Genomic DNA, 22,802 nt, shown 5'->3' with positions numbered 1-22,802 from the left:
TGACCCTTGAACAACACGGGTCTGAACCGTGCTAGTCTGTTATACATGGATTTTTTTTTTTCAGTAAATGTATAGTTGGCCCTGCATATCCATGGGTTTCATATATGCAGATTCAATCAACCCAGGATCCCAAATAATACATGATCCAGTGTTGATTGAATCCTGGGATATGGAGCTCATGGAGTTGGAGAGCCGATTGTGGAATTTGAGCATACATGGATTTTGATACACGTCCTTTGTCCTGGAACCAATCTCCTGCAGATACTGAGGGACAATGGTACTTGATATCTATATTCATACTCCACATGAGTTTCTATCATTTTATCATTGTTATTTCTGTCATAGTTGTTGTTTTAATTCTACTTGTTTTAGTTCTACTTCTTTCTGTATCTACCCATAACGTACTGACTACCTTAAATAGTTTTGCCTAGGTAAAGCTTCAAAGATAAATCTGGAAAGTGATCCATGGGAAATTGCAATATGTAAACCCGTTATTTAGGATTCATAAGGTAGAATTCTTAGCACACGTGTTTAGTGTATGTGAAATTGCCATATATTAACTTATTCAACAGCGACTTGGACATATAAGGCTCACGGAAGGAGAGTGTCACCTTATTCGGTGTTACTGGACCAAAAGGAAGAGACAGCTAGTGCAGCCTGAGGTAGCCGGAAGGGTTGGAGAGGATTTCCTGGGAGAGAGGGTGCACTAACCCAGGCTTAAAGGATAAGTATAAATGAGCCACATTATGTCAAAACTCACATATATCCTGGGGAAAATCATATCCAGTGAGTGCGATAAGATACGTCTAACCTATTCTGCTATTACACTACGTGTTTTGTTTGTCTTACTAAGGTGAGTGGCACAGTGGGCTGGAGATACACCCCTGGAATTCATGTATTTAAAAGTAAGCCCAGGTGCTTTTTGTGTATGTAGGAGTGAGTTTGACAAGATATTTAGAAATTCTTGATTTTGGGTAATACGGAAAATTTTACTTTTCTAGTTGAAATTGAATGTAGACCATCACAGTGCCTTTCGTTACCTCAAGAATGGAATCTGGGAAATTTGGTTGATAAGTGTGATGGAGGTTTTACTAATCTTTCTCAAACTGATAAAGTTTTGTGGTTCTAAAGATTTACTCAAAGTCAAAATCTCCAATTCTTTTAGCTTTGAAAAGCATTGGAGTTTTACAGTTTCCTTGCCGCTACGTATTATGCCAGTAATTTTAGGTATTGCCTTTATGTCAAGTTACAGCACAAGAATTGATTTTCTGTTTGGAAACACTACTTCCTATATTATACTTTCATGGCTAATACTTATTACACTTAGTTTGCCAGATCTTGAATATTTTAAAAAGGTGAAGGGCATAGAAAAGTCTTTTAAAGCTATGTAATTGACTCTAGGTTGTATTAACTTTTAGCATATCTTCAGTGGTATGTATTATATCAGAATTTTTATTGTAATAGACCCTAGCTGCAATATTTGTAAAAAATTGCATTTTGTAAAGGTTACTTAGATACCTAGAGGCAAATTGAAGACATTCTATAGTTTTGTTGTGTTTTTTAAGAATGTTCTGATGTAATACAAATTATTGTAAGCAAATATCAGTTACATATTTTTTTATAAATTTTCTTATAAATTATATCTAAAAACCCATTGTGTGCTCTCCTTAAATGGTCATAAGAGGAGACTTTTACATACAAATTCTTAAAATGATGACATTAACTTCTAAATATATTATGCGATAATGAAATAGGATGGGTTTTATAGTGATAGTTTGGTTCTGAAAGATTAATCACATTCCCTCCATGATATGGATGTGAAGCAAGACCTTGGTACTTTTGTGACTTATTCTCCTGATATTGAAGGGAAAAGGGCAGGCAATAAGTAGTATTGGGAAAAAATTATTTTCTAAAATATAATTTACATCTCTAAAAGTGATGATTCTCATTTTACTGATTCTATTACCCTACAAATATGAAACTCTTATAGCTGAAAAAAATTCGTTTAAAAAAAAGAAAGAAGTTTCATAGTAAGGCAAGTCATATTAGAGCTTGAATTTGTGACTTTAAAAAAAAAGATTATTTTTTCAAAGCAAATATAAAATAATAAATTGTGTATTTCTTTCACTAAAAAAATCTTAAATTAATTATAATATGTAAATTATATAAATTATAATATATAAAGTACACCAAATAGGTAACTATAAAATATGTATCTTAGATAACTATAGAAGATGCCAAGTGTCTAAAATATATTTATAGAATTCCATCACCAATCAAGACATTAACTATAAAATAATATAGTAAAACTCTTTCCCATTTTTAGATGATTTTCATGTTTATAAATGCATTTGAAAGTAAATTTAATAACAGTTTACTACAGTGGAATTGAACTATTTTAAAAAGCTCTTTGGTATCATAGTGAGATAATTACTTCTCAGAGATCAGATTTTGTTTGACTTTAATTTGTTTTCCTTGTATAGTTCAAAATTTTCCAAATGAAATCACTTCCATGGAGTGGTGGATGAGAGGGTGGGAAAATTTTCCTGACCCCCAGAATAGAGAAGTGTAAAATAAGGAAAATGTTGAAGATAGGAGTCTGCAAACATATCAGAGAATTGACGTTGTTTGCATGATGAATTGCCTGGAAGACTAGAGAGAAGGAACTTAAGTTTTTTAAAAAATATTTGATTGATTATCTGTTAGACACAGGAAGACCAGCCAGTTTATGAGGTTTTCTAAATTGAGAATCACTTCTGTAATATCAGGGGACAATAAATTGAAATTTGATCTCTATCTATATAAAATATTTTTGATAATTCTGTGCCCTCAACTTTCTGACAGCTTGAGTGCTCTGGCAAAGAAAAATGATTACACTATTAATTCAATCATAGCATAATTAAAACTTACAATATCTACAATTAAATGAGTAATTGCAAAGTGAAAAATGTATACATGTGCACAGATTTTGTATATCTTTATATGTGTGAACATGGGAGTTTTTAAACAATAATTTGAGTCGCTCTTTGCTGAACTTTATTGTACTACGTTCATCTCTATATTTATCAATTCTAATTCTTTTTGTTACAGAAATGATCTTTCAACTGGATCTTAAATGACATGTGAAAACAAAAGTAGAGAATGGCAGGGAGAAACATGGATGACATTAATGGCATGGAGAAAAGTTGCTAAACAAAGGCAATCAACTCAGTCATTTCTTTTTATGATTAAACAACTACTTTCAAAGTTTGTATGAGTAGATTTACATTCATAGAATATCTACATTCTTGAAAATTTTGGAGAAGGAAATTCTAACTGTTGTAGGGAATAGGAGTCCTTACTATTTAATCTTATTCCCTAAGATCGTAACCTAATATTTTACTACTGTAGCTTCAGTGAAAATAACATAGATAAATACAAGTATATTTAAAATTTTAACCCTATTAAAAGATGATGCAAAAAAAAAAAAAGATGATGCAGTATGAAGAAAAGAGCACTGGACTACAAGTCAGGAGACTGGAATTGTACACCTTCTAGCTGTGTGACACTTAGAAAATTAATTTAGGTTTGAGCTCCTTATATATTAAATAGGAATGTTAAACTAGATCTATAATGCTTTCTGTAGCACTAAATTTGATTGTTCTTTTGATATGAGATGCAAAGGAGATTTCCTTGAAGAAGTGATGTATTTTAAGGCAAGATCTGGAAGGTGGGTAAGCGACACTTTTTCATGCAGATAGAAGAACATATGTAAAGTTCCTGAGGCAGGTTGGAGCTTGGCACGTTTCAGGGCCTGAATGAAGAGCAGTGTGATTGGAACTTAAAAAACAAGGAGGTAGTTGTTAGCCGATGAAGTGTGGTGAGGCAGACAGTTGCTAGATTATGGAGAACCTTGTTGGTTGTGTTAAGGTATTTGGATTTTATCTTACCTTTCCCCATATCTTGCCTTTCTTATATCCATCACTTAAGCTACTAGTGAAATCCTCCTCATATGTAAATTCATATGTAAATGTAAAATATCAACACGTTCTTATAACCACTATCCTCCTGTGGAAGGATGGATGCTGGTTTCATCCCTTCCAGAAATATCCAATTATAATATAAATATCCAATTATAATATAATTTGAGATACAAGTATTTTCCTAAGATGACACTTTCAGTTAAACCATATATTTTGAAAGAAAACATAAGAAACATACATAGTATATTCATCAACCAAGCCTTTTTGTAGTTAGTTCCCTAAACATTTTTTTATTAGGTTCTGGGATGCCAGTTCATGAAAATAGATTTATACCTTCATGCCTGTCTTAGAATTATTCAAAGCTAAGATTTAATTTACCATAAATAATCTGGGCCTTTTTGAAATGAGGTTTAAATAACAATAAGTTTCCCAAAGTGTGGTTTTTAAAAACACAATATTATTTTCTTCAAATCTACTTAATGGAGCTTTGGAAGGCAGTTATATACATATGCTTATTTATTATGCTGTACAAATGGAGATTACTTTTACTTTTCATTCCTTGGAAATCTAGTTCAGAAATCCTAGGCACATTATAAAGTGTAAATCATTGCGATCCCTAATGACCACAGATATTTGCTCTCATGAAAGGTGTCAGTACACTAAATAAGGAGTAGCTCCTATGACAGGTAAGAGCATCAATCTTTTGCAACTGACATTTTCTTGTATTTTGTTAGTAATTTGGGCCATTATGTTGGGAAGTTTTCAAATGATTGAAGAATACATATGGGTGGGAAGAAAATATCTCAGTATCCAAATGATAGTTCTAGTTATAACCAAATGATTAAAAAATAAGGAAAATACTTTTATTTTCTCTTCCTGGTAAGGAAAAATTCTTTAACCACTGTATAGTTTATGTCAAGATATATATTTTCCCATTAAACTTATCTGTCATACTAAAAATAGAATTGCAGCAGAACTTTTGAACTAGCTTGGTAGAAAATTTCTTTCACACAAAGGATCCCAGTGACAAAAGTACAGAGCCAATTCACCATAGTAGTTTGAGTCAAACGTTTTAAATACCAGTTGAAACTCTCCAGTTTCTCAAGTTGAAACTTTCAAGAATATATTTAATGTAACATTTATGAATTTTGCTGTCAATTTTACACAAAAGCTTTATTATCTAAAACGTACAGACTAAGAAAGGCCCATAAGTCTCAATTTGACTCTCTAAATGTTACTAAATTTTCAATTATAAAGACTTGGTTGGCATTTATCATCAACAAGGCAAGTGAAAATATTACTGGGCAATTCTAGCAAAGATTCATGGAGATGATACAGAGAGGGTGAAGTGTATATGGATGTGCTCAGTGGAGATTACATTGTCTTTGTTTTTTGTTTGCAGTAGTTATGGTGATTAATGAACCACTGTATCGGGCTTCAGTATCTTACCCTTTGTGTGTGTGTGTGAAGTGAACGGACTATCTGTTTTGATATAAAGCACATTTCTTCAGTTTTCTGGACAATAATAATTCAGAGTGTTGGCAGACAGAGAGCTATATATCCTGAAGTACATGAATTGCATCATCTCATGAGCCCTGCTAATGCAGGAACAGGAGAGCACCTGAACCTTGCTCTACCCTCCCGGCCTTATTATGGGTTGTCTGTGCCAGAGGAAACTATGACTTCATATTAGAGACTTTTCTCCTTTTCTTATCAATTACAGGGATGGATTTTTTTAGGTGTATTTGCCCAGAGACACATGGGTATTTTTGGCCCAATCATAGTCTATTGTTAAACACATTAGGATTCAAAATATTTAATAATTGTAATTCCCCAGGCACCAATCAATCAGAAATACAATGACCATAAATATAGACTAGGATACCTGTGCCGGCCTGTGCAGCTGAGTAGCAGACCTGATTAACAGCCCATTTTACTAATTGACTCAACCTAATGAAGAATGGTTTTGATTATTGTGGTGTTGCAGCCCACTCTTTTTCATGTAGAAATAAATGGATTTGTTTTCCATATGGGAAAGAATATTAGCTGTTATTTTTTGGTATCAATTATTAAGCAGTTAATGTTCATGGAGAGCCTCTTGAGGTCAGTGACAGAGTCCTATTAATCTCTGCAACACGAGCCGCTGTTGCTCTGCTGGACACAATGTGGATGTTTTCCATAACTGTGACATAATGCCATCATTCTCTTTCTTGTTGGAATTAAGGATAGATCCAAACTTTTGAAGTGTAAAACAAATGGCTAATTTTATCTTCTAAGTACATTTCTGCATATGGTCCATTCGTAACTATCTGAAACAGCAGTGATCCTTAGTTGTGTAAATGCTAAAATGTAATCCTTAGAATCTCAGTAATTTCCTGAAATTAGTTGCAGAACTTCACACTGGTGTGGTTTGTGAAACCTTTTTCAGTCTTAACTGATGTTTAGATACATAATTGGACAAATAGGTTTGCTGGTTCAAAGAAACAGCAATCTAATTAAAAGGAATTATAAAATTGTTAGTTTATTTTATTGTAAGAGTGCTGGGAAATTTGGAACCGTGGGTGGCAGCCCTGCATTACATAAAAATTCACCTTCCAGAAAAATGTCTGTGTACAAATGAGAGTTGTATGCATAGATTATTACAAAGAATTGTTTTGTTCATTTACGCATTACTGTATTCATTTGTTCAACTTCAATTATACAGTTATTTACTGAGTCAGCTTAATATGTGCCAGACACCAGGCAAGTTCACAACTTAAACCTGATAAATCTTTGAAAATTCTACTATAACTAAAATAGTGTTACTTGTGCTGTGAATTTTAACTTTTATATTTTATTTTCCTATTGGTCTTCGACACTAAAATAAAAACCTTTAAGAATGATCGTATAGCTCACTACAAGTTGTATATAATTAAAATGAATCAGTCATGTCTAATAAAATATATTTATTTTTAAAATTTTTTATTTTATATTGGAGTATAGGTGATTAACAATGTCGTGATAGTTTCAGGTGTACAGCAAAGTGATTCAGTTATACATATACATGCATCTATTCTTTTTCAAATTCTTTTCCCATTTAGGTTGCAGCATAATATTGAGCAGAGTTCCCTGTGCTGTACAGTAGGTTATTGTTGGTTGTCTATTTCAAATATAGCAGTGTGTACATGTCAGTCCCAAACTCCCTAACTATCCCTTCCCCTGTGGTAACCACAGGTCTCTAAGTCTGTGAATCTGTTTCTGTTTTGTAAATAAGTTCAATTGTATCATTTCTTTTTAGATTTTGCATATAAGCGATATCATACAATATTTGTCTTTCTCTGTCTGACTTCACTCAGTATGACAATCTCTAGGTCCATCTATATTGCTGCAAATGGCATTATTTCATTCTTTCTAAATGGCTGGGTAATATTCCATTGTATATATGTACCACATCTTCTTTATCCATTCCTCTGTCGATGGACATTTAGGTTGCTTCCATGTCTTGCCTATGGTAAACAGTGCTGCAGTGAACATTGGGGTGCATGTTTTTTTATGGATATATGCCCAGGAGTGGGATTGCAGGATCATATGGTAGCTCTATTTTTAGTTTTTTAAAGGAACCTCCGTACTGTTCTCCACAGTGGCTGTATCAATTTACATTCCCACCAACAGTGCAAGAGGATTCCCTTCTCTCCACACCCTCTCCAGAATTTATTGTTTGTAGATTTTTTGATGATGGCCATTCTGACCGGTGTGAGGTGATATCTCATTGTAGTTTTGATTTGCATTTCTCTAATAAGTAGTGATGTTGAACATCTTTTCATGTGCCTTTTGGCCATCTGTATGTCCTCTTTGGAGAAACGTCTATTTAGATCTTCTGCCCATTTTTTGACTGGGTTGTTTGTTTTGATGATATTAAGCCACATGAAAGTATATTTTAAAAATGAAAATATAAATGATGCTTTGTGTAATTATAGGTATGTTTTATTTTTTTCAATTTTTGTTTTTGTTCATTTGCTTGCTTGTTTATGAGATGCAGAATCCTGTGACTAAGGGCTCGAGTGCACTGCTTGCATTCAAATCTCTGCTCTGTTGCTTGTTTGCTGTATTGCCATCAGCATGTACCTTAACTTCTTTGAGATTCAAATCCCTCAACTGTGAAATGGGGATTTTAATACCTCAAAGAGTTGTATGAGTATTAAGTGGTTTAGCATATATGAAGTCCTTACAGGACTACCTGAGATACATTAATTATTATTGTGTATATATGCATGTTAAATGGCTGGTAGGGAAAAAAAATCTTATCCTGCTTATGTACTTAGGTTGGTTCATCTCAGATCAACTTCTTAATAGCTATTTTAATTTGAGAAAAATTACTTATCTGGGCCTATTTTCTCATATGTAAAATGAAGATACTCATTATAGCTACCTCTTGGTTTTGTTCAAGGTTTGGATAAATTAACACACATGAAGTGGTTAGCACAGTACTTGGCCCACAGTCAATCCTCAAAAAATGTTAGCTATGACTATTTATTTATTATTTCATTGTAAATGTGAAGTGGGGATAGTAATTAATATGATCACTTCAAATAACAATTGTGATCTTGAATATACCCATGAAGACAAGTCAACAATTGTGTGATCCAAAAATGTGTTTCTTTGCTAATTATCCGATACTTTATAAATTGTTATACTATTTGTGAATAATCAGATTTGGATAAAATTAACCAAGGACGTATTTTTTTATTTGCGTCGTTGCCTGACCTTGGTGGCAGGCTCCAAGGCAACTCTGTTTTTTCTCAATTTAGGTAGCCAAGTGACCTCGTCATATACTTCAGTAAATAATATACATAAAAGCTATTGAAACTGAGCATAAGTTTCATAAATAGCCTGAGCTATGTTATAGTATTGCCATTATTGTATAGGCCCATTAGTTTTGGGTTTTTTTTGCGGTACGCGGGCCTCTCACTGCTGTGGCCTCTCCCGTTGTGGAGCACAGGCTCCGGACGCGCAGGCTCAGCGGCCATGGCTCACGGGCCCAGCTGCTCCGCGGCATGTGGGATCCTCCCGGACCGGGGCACGAACCCGTGTCCCCTGCATCGGCAGGCGGACTCTCAACCACTGCGCCACCAGGGAAGCCCCTTTATTTTTATTTATTTATTTATTTTAGGCCCATTAGTTTTAATGAATGGAAACAAATTTAGAAAAACTCATTAAAAATGACTATTTTCATGGGCTGCTCTTTTCATACTATTTTTATATCTGCCTCATAGGCATATTTGGAAAATTGTTAATCTTAATATCTTTTCCTTATATATACCTTCAATATAAGCGTGTTATTTTCAAAATGCAGTATTTAAAAATAATTGTTTATATCAAGTAATCAATAAAATATTTTCCACACATTACTATGCTAAAAATTTAATGATTATTTGATAAGCATGCTAATTACATATGAAGTTATGCATCTCGCAGTTATTTCACTATTTTCACATAAAATCCTATGCATACTAGTCTTTCTTAATCCACAAAATGGTTGAATCCACAATTGATTAATTTAGTAATTTAAAATAATAATTACCAAAATTTTTTATCCCAAGTTTTGGTTTCTTAATCTTTTCTTTCCAGTTAATTTTTAAGCATATTTTCAGAAAATCTCTATATGAAATTTCTCTTTCAGTGATTACTTTTGAATTTCAACATTTTTAAGAGAGTTAAACAAGTGTAAACCCATTGTTATCATGTATAAATTAAATTCCAGTTGGGGAAAAAAATCACATTCTAAAATAGTGATTGTCATTGAACCTTATTACCACTATATATAAAATTGACAAATAACTTCATAATTTTGACAGAAAGTTTCAGAATTTCCAAAGACTAATGTGAAGAAATAATGAGAGTCACAAGGAAGTTTTTTCTAGCTCACTACTGACATTGATCAACAGCTTGGAAAATACTGCTCTGAATATACTACCTAGTAATTTTTGTTCATTTTTTTCTTGTTAGGAACCTTTCCCTGAAATTAACAAAAGAGATTGATCAGGAAGCCAGGTGTCCCCATATCAGGGGAACGCCCAGCAGTCCATCTGCAGATTGGCCCCTGCCAGGTGTGGAAGAAAATGGAGGCATGGATTCTCTCCCATTCAGACTGATGCTACAGGACTGCACAGCCGTCAAGACATTATTATTAAAGATGAAAAGAGTTCTACAAGAGGTAATGGTTTGCTCTAAGATTAATGTTTTCAGTGCTGGTAGATAGTGAAGTCTGTAGACCTGGTTAATCCCTGCTTCTATCAATAGTTAACTGCATAACACTGGGCAGGGGTCAGGTATCCTCATGGAACTTAGCCTTTCTCATATGTCAAATAAAGGGTTTGTAGTTCTGTTTATAAGGTACTCTTCCCCAAAATTCTAAGATTCTGTGAAGGAATTAAAAAAGAATAAATTGATACCAAGTCTGGGAAAAGTCAGATAAAGAGAAATGGGCATCAGCTGTTATGTTTTTAAAAAGCTATTGAGAGACCTATTAACTGGACTTCATTTTAATGATATTGAGACTTTATATGATACCATAAAAGTAGTTTATTTAGTCATTTTTGTTCCAATAACAATTAATCTAGTAAAATTTCATCTGAATGTTTGATTGATTTTGCCCATTGACTCCAGGTGCCCTCTTTCAGTCCATGCTCAGTTAGATGATGAGCTAGGCAGGAAAATACGCAGTGGAGTCTTTCATCTTTATGTCCAAGAATCAGCCATTCTTTAGGATTCAAGTATGTTATGGTTTTATTTTTATAATTGCAACAGTTATTTTCTTTGGAGGATTTCTGTAAAAAGTGTAAACAATATTATTTCAAAGATGTAAAATGAGGGGACCAAAATTTTAAATGACTTTCCTCTAGTGGGTGTGAACTCGGAACAACAGCCTGAGATTTCTGACTCTCAATTCAGTGGCATTTTATCATGTCCTATTATCGTTTAACTGATTTCTCATTATTGATAAGGGGTGTTCATAAATAGTGTGAGAACAGAAAAATACAACTATTTAATATGAGTAGTATTATGACTCACTTACAATGATGACCACTGATATTTCCTTTTCTAACACTGATAAAAACAATAATAACAACACTAGTGGCTACCACTAGAGGCCAGAAATGAATCAGGGAGAGAGAAGGGAATTTAAGAGAAGTGATTGTCATAGCCTATTAGGGGTATCCAGTCATGTATTCCTGTCAGCTATTAAAGTAATAACTGGAAGAGATCTCTGCATCCCAAACCAGTTTATATCTCTGGGGTGGTCTTTGTGTCTATGCAGTGGTGTGTAGGAGTGGTGTGCTTATACTTGATCATTGTTAGAATTTCAGGAATTTTATGAGCTGACAATTAAGCACAGGCATTAAAAAAATTAAATTATATACACTTATAATGAAACAAATCATATTTTTAAAAGGGTAATCAGTACTGAAATCTCTACATTTCCTACTAACTTTACTATATTTTACTATTAATTACACTTGTGAGCTTATTTACATCTATTGGATCTATATGTAGAAATACTATATAATAGCTAATGTGCATTCATTTATGTCACTTTGTTAGCTTGAAATCAGCCACACGGGAATATTATGCCACAGAAATTGGCAAACAATGCAAGGTAGGGCTTTTAAATTTTGGAGAGCTGTTGTTAAATATTTACCAGTACACCGCTATATGTATGACTATGTGGTTTCTATATTGACAACATAAGTGTTTCTGTCTGCACCAGTCCAGCCTTCCTGACCTTTTGCTTGACATGTAGTCTGAACCTCTCTGAACAACGCAAACTTAATAATAGCTGTTATATTAAAAGATATTAATCTCAAAGTCTGTAACAGTCAAGTATTCAGTTTTCTACCTCTCTCTTTGGTCTGGATTTTAATTTAAAAAAAATCAAAAAAGTAAAAGGAAGTAGGAAAAACTGACAGGAAGAGTCAAGGGGCTTTCTTATGTACTTAATTTTATAATTTAAAAATATGCAGTGATATTCACTATAAAGTCAATATTCAGAATATACTGAGATTGTTTTTATATTTCTATCTGTTTTTCTTCATTAAAGAGTATTGGAAGAAACTGAAGAGAATTGACTTTTAAAGCTAATGTAAAATGAACAATAATTACATCTGTTTGTTAAGCCCAGTCAGAGATCAGGGGGTCTTACTCTTTATGGTCAGCAAGAAAAGCAATACTATTATATGATTAGCATTAACATCTCTTCTAGAAAAATGATATTCATAATAGGTGCCTTTAAAGAAAATATTCTCTAAGCCATGAGTTTTTAAATGGCAATTCAGATTTCATTGCTGAATTTAATTCCAGCTATTCATTTTAGATTAATAATACCTTTTTTAACATAGACAAATAGAGTTTATTTCTATTAACTTATTTTTATGATGCTTAGTAGTCCACCTGTGTATACAGATAATTTTTTTAATAGATCTTTATTGGAGTATAATTGCTTCACAATACTGTGTTAGTTTCTGTTGTACACCAAAGTGAATCAGCCATATGCATACACATGTCCCCACATCCCCTCCCTCTTGAGCCTCCCTCCCACCCTCCCTATCCCACCCCTCTAGGTCATCACAAAGCACCGAGCTGATCTCCCTGTTCTATGCTGCTGCTTCCCACTACAGATAATTTTTAACTGCAGAATATCCCAATTATTTTATTTTTAAGATGAAAAAAGTCATTAATGAGTTTAGTGTATCACACTGGAAACCACTCCTATTTGAGATTTTTCCTAATGCTACTCTGTTGCCATCTTAGATTTTAATTCTTAGATAGGTCAAGTGTGAATAATCTGAATGGAAGCTCACACTGTCAATTTTATCCCCCTTCTTTGGACATCATTTGCTATGACAACCCCAAATATCAATTCCTTTATTTAAAAAAAAAAAAAAAGGCTGGCTTTGGGCCCTAAGAAATTCTGTTGTCACTTTATTTTTTCATATTAGTGATTTTTAATAAAAGTGACTACAGCAAGGGAGAACTATATAAATTTTTCTTCCTTTTTTGTTAACTTTTTCACATAACTCCATTACCTGTAAAAGAAGACAATATTTAATACAATATCTGTAGAAATAGTTTTTGTTTTGATGTTTCCTTTCAGTTTGCGCTGTTCTCTTTTTGTTATTCTCTTATCATAGAATTTGTTTGTACTGTTCGGTAACTGACCAAGAAGACTACTGGGAAGGGATTTTAGATGCAGTGCATAGTTTCTAGTAAGATAACAGCTAATAAGAATGTTTATCCAAGATTGTTTGCAATGCCCCTCCACCCAACATGCTTGCCTTTTTTTTTTTTTTTTTTTTTTGTGGCACGCGGGCCTCTCACTGCTGTGGCCTCTCCCGCCGCGGAGCACAGGCTCTGGACGCGCAGGCCCAGCGGCCATGGCCCACGGGCCCAGCCGCTCCGCGGCATGTGGGATCCTCCCGGACCAGGGCGTGAACCTGCATCCCCTGCATTGGCAGGCAGACTCCCAACCACTGCGCCACCAAGGAAGCCCATGCTTGCCTTTTTAATTTATGTTTAAGAAATGTTCCTAACAAATTTCCTAAATCATATAAGACATTTTTTTTAAAGTTAGATAAATGTTAAACAAATTTTAAAAATGTTGATATGATCAGGGGAATCTAACAATAAAATTACATTAGTGAAAATCAGAGAACTATTTGTTCGAGAATCAATATAATTTACAAGCTCAGGTAGTTGACATAAACATTTGGGTTTGCCATTGAATAAAGAGCTCTTACCCATTTTTCTTTTTTTCTCAACAATCTAGCAGTTCAAACTAATTTTATTATCTCTAAAAAATAATAATGGGAAACTTTCAAGGATAATTTTAAACATAAACTTATTTCTTTTATTTTTAAATATAATACATAAATATATGACAAAATTTGGAGTGTTTTGAACTTCACCATAAATCATTGTATGGTGGGCATTCCTTAAAGATTTTTTTCTTTTAGCACATTTTGGTGAAATGATTCCAAAATCTCTAACAACGTTCTTATAAACTAACATTTTCCTATCAGCGAATCTCAAAAGCAAATGAAAAGCCTGTAGAATAGGAACTCCGACAATGGATAATTACAGAAGGAAAAAGCAACAGTGGAGAGTCATGAAGTAAGGAAATTCACCAAAAACAAGCAATTACCCATGTAAATCTAGATAACAATATAATAATTAGACTGCTCTTTATATTTATCTTTTGAAAATAATAAAATTCCAAGTTTCTGCTACCTACTTTGTTTATTTGCTTGTTTTTGCTTGCATAAAAATTAGTTTAAGATAAAAATTGGAAAAAGATTCACCACAAAAACTGCAAATGCAAGAAAACTAGAGTGGCTCTACCCATGTCAGGTAGATATAAAGATAAGATATATCACCAGAATCAAAGAGCTGCATTTCATAATGATAATACAACATTATAAAGCATTTATACTCCAATAAAGATGTGAAAAAAAAATATATACACACACACACACATACACACAAAAGAGTCAGTTCATCAGGAAGACATAACAGTCATACATGTGGATGACCTATGCATGTAACTTGTAAATATATGTTGCAAAATCTGACAGAACTAAATGAAGAGGTAGGTACTTCACAATCATAGCTGAAGATTTTAACTCTCTTCTCTCAATAACTGATAAAACAACTAAAAATCAGGAAAGCTTCAGAAAATTTGAAAACCATATTAGAGTAATTAGAGTATTAGAGTAATATGAAGAAGCAAGGGAAAACATTGCTTTAAGAAAGCCAACTTGAGGAATGATGCTGAGAAGTAAATATGATAAGAAAAGAAAAGATAAACAGTCAGTGGATTTGTCAATCTACTGATTAATTCCAAAAGCATATTTCCCAGGCTTTAGAAATTTCAATATGTAAAACAATCTATACAAAGTATTAATTTATAAAGCTAAAGCCTAAAATAGAAATAGTAACTCTTTCCAGCTTGTTCTCAGTTATTAAATTATTGGTTTATTTCTTTGTAAGTCATTGGTCTATGAATTTGAAGGATGTGAAAATGAATGCCCTGAACAAATTTTTAAAGTATGTTTTAAGGTAAGACATGTCTTAGTTTTGGAAGGATATTATAAATTTTATTAGGTTAATTAATAATGATGACCAAACGTTCATCTTACATGAGTACCCTCCATACTGAGGTATTATTTTTTTCTTTAAAGAGTATTACTTATATTACCTAAAGTTGTTATTTATACTGCAGAGGCAATCTAATATAGTGATCACAATATACTAGTCTGTACTAGGACAGACTGCTCAAATTTGAGTATCAAATCTCAGTAGGTACATATGACTTTGAGCAAAGTGTTAATCTCTCCATGAGAATCTGGTCTCTCTCAGAAGCAGAATTACTACGTAAGTGCATGTTCAAAACTACTAGATAATATCAAAGTTTTTCCAAAGGCTTGTACCAAATTACTCTCCCTCCGGGTATATTCATGTAATAGAATGCTTTATGTTCATGTATCATCATGTCCCACAAAGAGTGTTTTCAACACAAAAACCAAGTCACAGATAAATTCATACAGAATATAGAGTTTAAAAATATGCAAAGCTAAATAATTATTAAATATTATTAAAGAATATACATTTTGAAAAGTATGGGGATGTTAAACATGGTAGTCAAGGTAAGATTACATGTGTAGAGGTAGTGGTTGAGGAGGGGTGGACATGTGCAATTAAGGCAGATATTTATTTTATATTCATGGTATATTTTCTTATGTGTTTCTGTCAAAATCATTGCATATACATAATATTTTCTTATATATGTTTAACGTTGCCTTAAAAAACTCAGTCTTCCCAAATTGTGTGTCCTCTGAGTGGCTCCCTCTACACCAACTCCATCCCCTACAATGCTATTTTCCTCTGTATTTCTCTTCCCTTTGCCATCAGTGTATCATTTCATATTTAAACAATGATGTCAAACTAAAAACGGAGTGGGATCAGTGAGAGAAAGGGTATAACAATCAGGCAGAGAATTCTTTCCCGGTATGAGTACTTACATAATCTGCCAGTCATGTGTATTATTTTATTACTTATTAAAAACAAACTACAGCCCTGTATTAACAATAACCGCCACCCTCATTGTACCTGAATGATGTGGTTATTTGTGTTATAATCATATTCAATAATTAATCAAATAACCACTAATGTGGTTCTGCTATGCATGTTTAACTTTTAATTTTCTTCTTGCATCCAGCATTAATGTCTCAGCTGTAATACAACTCACATACTATTGTGTGATTTGATGGGCTAAATCTCACATCAAGAATTTCAGGCTGCAACATAGCAAATATACAGCAGATGGCACTCTGAGGGATCTCTAGGGGATGCTTAGTGGGTTCAGTGCTTCTGGTGGGGGAGGGAAGGAGAGAGCAGAGAGCCATTTAAGCAAATGATGCTGTGGAAAGCCTGCAATTGTGTTCCTCTGAGACACACTTTTACAGAAATTGTGTTTTATTCAGATTTGAAAATCAGAAACAAAGGTATATTTAACTACAGTGAAAATGCCTATTTTTAATCACCGAGTATATAAAAGATGGTGTTACAAATTCAGACAGCATAATACAGTTGCTTAGGAGTAATATAAACTGTAAAGTGTTCACAGATTAGCAAAAGCGTTTTAACATCTAGTGACTCATTTAGATGCAGGACAGTTATTCCTTAACTATTTCATTTTAACCTTGATGAAAATGAAACCTTGAGAAAACTGGTATTGACTTTTAATATAAATTTACTAATAGGAATACAGATGTTTACTATTTCAAGTATTGTAGTTTAAATAGATTATTTTCTGTTATTGTTTTTTAAAGTGAAATAAGCTCTGTATAGTGAGCTAGCTATTAATAAAATCAAAATAACTCATATTTATGACAAATACATGTGACGACAAATAGCTACATCTGTCTTGTTCTCTTGGTTAGATGAGCTTCTGTAAGTAAGAGGAGATGAGGAGTTTAAAAAGAGTAATGAATTATTATGAAAAATTTTATTCACTTACCTCAAAAATAGACAAATATTGTTTTGTTATCCATGGCCTTCATTAGGGGTCAGCAAAGTCTTTCTGTAAAGTCCTGGCCATATAGACTGTATTGCAACAACTCAATTAAGTAGTAGTAAGAAAGCAGATATATGATGTAAACAAATGAGCATAGCTAGAGTCCCATAAAACTTTATTTACAAAAACAGGCAGTGGACCAGATTTGGTTCTTGTTCTGGGCCTGTCATCCCATACTACTTAAGAGAGAGGTATCATGATACTACTTCAAGTATCATGAGGACGCACTGTGTAGTTAAGAGCATTAGTTTAAGGAGCCAGAATATACAGTCTATATCCCATCTCTTTACTTACTAGCTCAGTGATCCTAGGCAAGTTAAACCCTACAGATAATAATATTAACATATCACTTAAGTTTGTTGAGAATATTAAATATGTTAATATGTTTTAAATGCATGGAACAGTGTTGGACACATATCAAACGCTCAACTTGTATTAGTTATTATTTTATTATCACAAAGTCTGAGGACCACTAGTGAAATAAAATGATCATGGATCTAACATTAGGCAAAACCTGAATTCAAATCTTACTTAGATCTACAATTCAGCAATGTTATTTTATTCTATTTTATTCAGTTTCTTTGATAAGCATTAGGTTTCCACATATAGAATAAGAGGATAAAAATTCTTATAAAGTTTATTGTGAAAATTAGATTTAAATTGTATCTGGCAGGTCTAAAGTTCTGAATAAATATTAGTTGTCTTCTCTTACCCCACTTTTAAAAAATGTATTCTAACATTACTTCTCAACTTGTTGCCCAGATTGAGATTTGATTCCAACTTCATAGCACTTCCATGATTCTTATTTCCTTTAGAACTGGCCCTTGATTTTGGTGTTCCTATTTCTTGCATGTTCCAGAGCTAAAGTCTGGCCCTTAAGCCCCAGGTTTGTGGCAGAGATTATTTCACTGGTTCACAGAATTTCTAAATACTGCTAAACCTCTGATCAAACTGCATAGTGTAGTAAATTTTGGATAGAGATCAGTGAATAAATAATATATCCAGATATAGTACCTATCTTTAGATTTTAAAATCTTTCCAAAATTTTGTTTTTAAGAAATATTCATAAGTGTTTGCTGAAATAAAGTCTGTTTTAAAATCATTTTCTTGCAAGGGAGTCTATTTTATAGAAGTGATTTTCTTAGCTTCCGTTTGCAGCTAAGATATGATTTTTAATTTTTTAAAAAATTTTATTTACTTATTTATTATTTTTGGCTGTGTTGGGTCTTCGCTTCTGTGAGAGGGCTTTCTCTAGTTGCAGCAAGCGGGGGCCACTCTTCATCGCGGTGCGCGGACCTCTCACTATCGTGGCCTCTCTTGTTGCGGAGCACAGGCTCCAGACGTGCAGGCTCAGTAGTTGTGGCTCACGGGCCTAGTTGCTCCGCGGCATGTGGGATCTTCCCAGACCAGGGCTCAAACCCGTGTCCCCTGCATTGGCAGGCAGATTCTCAACCACTGTGCCACAAGGGAAGCCCTAAGATATGATTTTAATTCATCTCTCTATCTTCCCCCAAACAATTCCGCTTTCACTTAAGGCGGCTCTTTGTCTAGATTTAAACTTATGATTTAAAATATTATTTTAATAATGTAATCTAGGATGAAATTTAATATAATTCACAGTTACCTTAGTTATATTATGCTATTTATTTCTTATTTAGGGCTTTGCAGAAAGCGCGTAGTCAGCATATTGCTTTGTTTCATGTAACTCTTGGAACATCTACCATGGTTTGGACACATAGTTAAATTTAAAGTGTGGTCTAATTCAGTATCTGCTGAAAGTTCTGTGTCCCAATATGCCTCTATTGCTTATGAAACCTAACGCTATTCTGAATATTAAGGCCCATTTTCTGATATTACTATGCTTCCTCATTTACTACACATTCTTGAAAAAAATTATTTTATTTAAGGACTTGGCAGATGCTATGTCAAATTTAACTGCCACTGGAGAGATAATTGCAACCTATAAATATTCTTGAATTGTTTCTTCCAGACATTTCTCTTTACTTAGTTGACATCCAAGACTATCTATCCTACTGGCAAATTGTTTAGTACCTACCAAAGCTGCATTTTTTTCTCTCAAGAAATCTTCAGAAAAGGGAACCATTTTTTTGGTAATGAACAGTGGGCAGAAAAGCACTTAATATTGTGGATACGTATAACTCTGTGGACCACAGACCAAGAAACTGCTGGCATTGATTTGGGGAGCAAAAATCCTGCAGATACCATCTACATCTCTGTCCATACAGCAAATATAAGAATTCATTGTTGAAAGATAGTCACAGGATGTACTAATTCAAGTGTGGATTTGAGAATATTGCGATATTAGAGAACGGAAGAGGTACCAGGATGCCAGCTGTGTGTGTGCCCACACATGTGTGTGCATGTGCACAGGTGTGTAGGTGTGTTGGGGGTTGTTGAGTATAATGTATTTGTATGTGTTGTGGTTGAGAGGCAGGGTTGGAAAGTGTCTTAAAAATATGTCCAAAAAGCAAATGCCCTAACTGTGTAGTTGTCGTCTATTTGCTTCTTCCCTGGCAAATTAGATTTGGCCCTATTGGAAGATCCTGAAAACCTTGCAAAAAATAACAGGATGCTCATAAAAGACACATGAGGGCATATGTCTGCATTCACAGTCTTACTTCTGAGTAATTTCTTGGTATCCTATTATCATCTCTTACTGGCTTTCTTCACTAGAATCACTTGAATAGATTACCTTTTAACGACCCACCTCTCCCTGTCTTTTATATTAACCTTCAGACGTTCCATATATTTTTACTACCTTCAGGGAATTCTTGGTTTGTTTGACCAAACAGAGCGGGAGTGACCTGGGCTCCACTTTAAATCTCATGAAGTATCTCCTCACACAGGACTTAACAATTTCCCAGTCCTTTCCTCCTCCCTACCCTGCCACACACATCCTTTTCATTGTAAATCACAGCCCAAGAGAAATGGTGTTTTTCCATCAGTGCTTCAGATATTCACAGTCTCTCAGCTCATCATGCAGCCCCCCATCAAATTGAAATCCTGGTCATGGGATAATAAGCATTTAGCTTTAAAGAAGATGTGGCACATATATAAATGGAATATTAGTCAGCCATAAAAAGAAATGAAATTGAGTTATTTGTAGTGAGGTGGATGGACCTAGAGTCTCTCATACAGAGTGAAGTAAATCAGAGAGAGAAAAACAAATACCGTATGCTAACACATATATATGGAATCTAAAAAAAAAAAAAAAAAAAAAGGTCATGAAGAACCTAGGGGCAAGATGGGAATAAAAATGCAGACCTACTAGAGAATGGACTTGAGGATATGAGGAGGGGGAAGGGTAAGCTGGGGCGAAGTGAGAGAGTGGCATGGACATATATACACTACCAAACGTAAAATAGATAGCTAGTGGGAAGCAGCTGCATAGCACAGGGAGATCAGCTCGGCGCTTTGTGACCACCTAGAGGGGTGGGATAGGGAGGGTGAGAGGGAGACACAAGAGGGAGGAGATATGGGGATATATGTGTATGTATAGCTGATTCACTTTGTTATACAGCAGCAACTAACACACCACTGTAAAGCAATTATACTCCAGTAAAGATGTTAAAAAAAAACAAAAGGAAATCCTCACTTATCTTATTGTAATGAGAATTCTCTTCCTTAACACCATCACTCCTGTAGCTGTTCTTGGTAGTTTAACAACTATTCTCCTGATTATAAACTTACGTGAGGCTTTTACACTATGTAGAACGTGAGTCAAGTTGCCTGCCTGCCACAAGCTCCACAGAACGTTTTTCTGTAAGATTACTGAGGGTGAGACATGGACAGGAGCCGGAACTCTACTACTGTTTGTGTTTGAGGAGTAACTCTACTAATTCTGTAGGTTTTTTTTTTTTTCTCTGATAGTTACATGCGACTGTATTTATTATCTTTAACAGGATTTTGTAGACATCAGTGATATTGATCAGTTTAGCAAGTGTTACCATGTTGAACTTCTTAGAAATGCTCTTTATACTCTGCCCTGAATATTAAAACAAACCATCGGAACACAAACTATCATGGTTTTTTTTCCAAAAGTGTGCTGTGTATTTGTAAGGTAAATAATGTGAATGAAATGCAGTGAATACTCAGTAATGATAAATCATTATGAAAAATGGGATCCATTTGTGACAATTTTAAAAATAGTATTGATATTCCCAAATGTATACAAAATATTTCTTTAAAGTAGCACTGATTGTAGGATGGGGCATAGGAAAAGAAAAAGGAAAATTCAGATATAGTTTATTTTACACTTCATTAGGACAAGTTCAAATGGACCTTGTCATTTCTCCTAAGAGTTTAGGAAGTGAAGGAAGTTCAAGATAGTAAGAAATCTGGATGAATAAAGAAACTTACCAATCAGTGAGTAATAACCACTGTTATTTGGCTTGTGATAGGTGATACTTTATTTTATTTTTTTTTTTATTTGTTTTTTTTTGGCCTCACCATGCAGCATGTGGGATCTTAGTTCCCAGACCAGGGATCGAACCCGCACCCCTTGCATTAGAAGTGCAGAGTCTTAACCACTGGACTGCCAGGGAAGCACAAATAGGTGATATTTTAGTAAAAAAGAAATAATCATGCCTGCGTTTAAAATTTAAATGGGAAAACACAATGGGAAAACACTTTCAAAATGAGGTATTTTTATGATAATTTAATTGCGCCTCCATTTCTTAAGGGGATTTATTTTTTAATGACTCACTGCTTTTTTAAGTTCAATAGATTTTTTTAAGCAAATAGATTATTATGTGGCATTTTATTTTATAGGCCCTTTAATTCAATTTATACATAGACTCACAGTCTTCTGTTCAGTTTTTCCCACAAATATTTACTGAATAACAGTCTCTGAAGCTGCAAAAAGAAATAATGAAAGGAAGGATAGACGGAAAGAGGGAAGACAGTACTTGCCCTCAAGAGAGAGGTATGCAAGGTTCTTGTGTTTACAAAATAAAATCATCTTAGACCCTGGAGTTTCTATGGGTGTCACGCACAGTTCAAGAGACAGATCCCCAGAATTTATATATTGAAGCTGTAATCCTCGGTGTGACTCAATTTGGAGATAGGGGCTTTAGTCATTACAATTATATGAGGTCAAAAAGATGGGGCCCTCGTCCAATATGACTGGTGTCCTTATAGTAAAAAAAAAAAAAAAAAAGGTACCAGGAATGCACCCACACAGAGGGAATTTGGCCTTGGACAGGCACAGAGAGAAGACCATGTGAACAAACAAAGATGGTCACTTGTAAGCCATGTAGAGAGGCCTCAGGAGAAACCTGATTTCCCAACACCTTAATGTTGGACTTCTGGCCTCTAGAACTTTGAGAAAATTAATTTCTGTTATTTAAACCACCCAGTCTGTGGTATTTTGTTATGGCAGCTCTGGAAAACTAATATACCAGCCAAGCTCCCAGATAGAACAAAGCAAGCCCAAAGTAGACTTTTGCACAGGGAACCTGGGACTTTGTTGTACTATTCCAGAGGACCACCAAGAGAGTGACATAGTCTTACAGTATTAATCAAAAACAGAAACTAGCTGCTTGTTCTTACACAGTCATCTGTGCATGTGGCAGAAAGGCTCAACAGCTTTGTACTCATATTAAGAAAGGGGCAGTGCTCCCTGAATGGTTTCACTCTTAAATGGCCAAGAGGTTAAGTTAATTTTATGCTAATTTCTTTGTGCAGAAGTGTGTCTGAAAGTAGCAGTCCTA

General features: G+C 34.2%; 1 protein-coding gene across 8 annotated transcripts in view; it reads left to right on the top strand.

Annotated features, from left to right (window-relative positions):
• The window catches only part of CCSER1 (coiled-coil serine rich protein 1), a 1,247,878-nt gene that overhangs the window by 432,255 nt on the left and 792,821 nt on the right, over window positions 1-22,802 (top strand). For all 8 annotated transcript variants that reach the window (XR_013828080.1, XM_079919695.1, XM_079919694.1 and 5 more), the window contains exon 6: window positions 9,948-10,155. Coding sequence is in view for 7 of the 8 variants with exons in the window: in XM_079919695.1 (XP_079775821.1) it covers window positions 9,948-10,155 (208 nt within the window). In the remaining variant the exon portion in view is untranslated. The remainder of the gene's footprint in view (window positions 1-9,947; window positions 10,156-22,802) is intronic.

The sequence above is a fragment of the Stenella coeruleoalba genome (genome assembly GCF_951394435.1).
Source record: "Stenella coeruleoalba genome assembly, chromosome: 4".
Classification (NCBI taxonomy): Eukaryota; Metazoa; Chordata; class Mammalia; order Artiodactyla; family Delphinidae; genus Stenella; species Stenella coeruleoalba.
The sequence above is the reverse complement of the archived record's forward strand: the minus strand, read 5'-3'. Positions and strand labels throughout refer to the sequence as shown.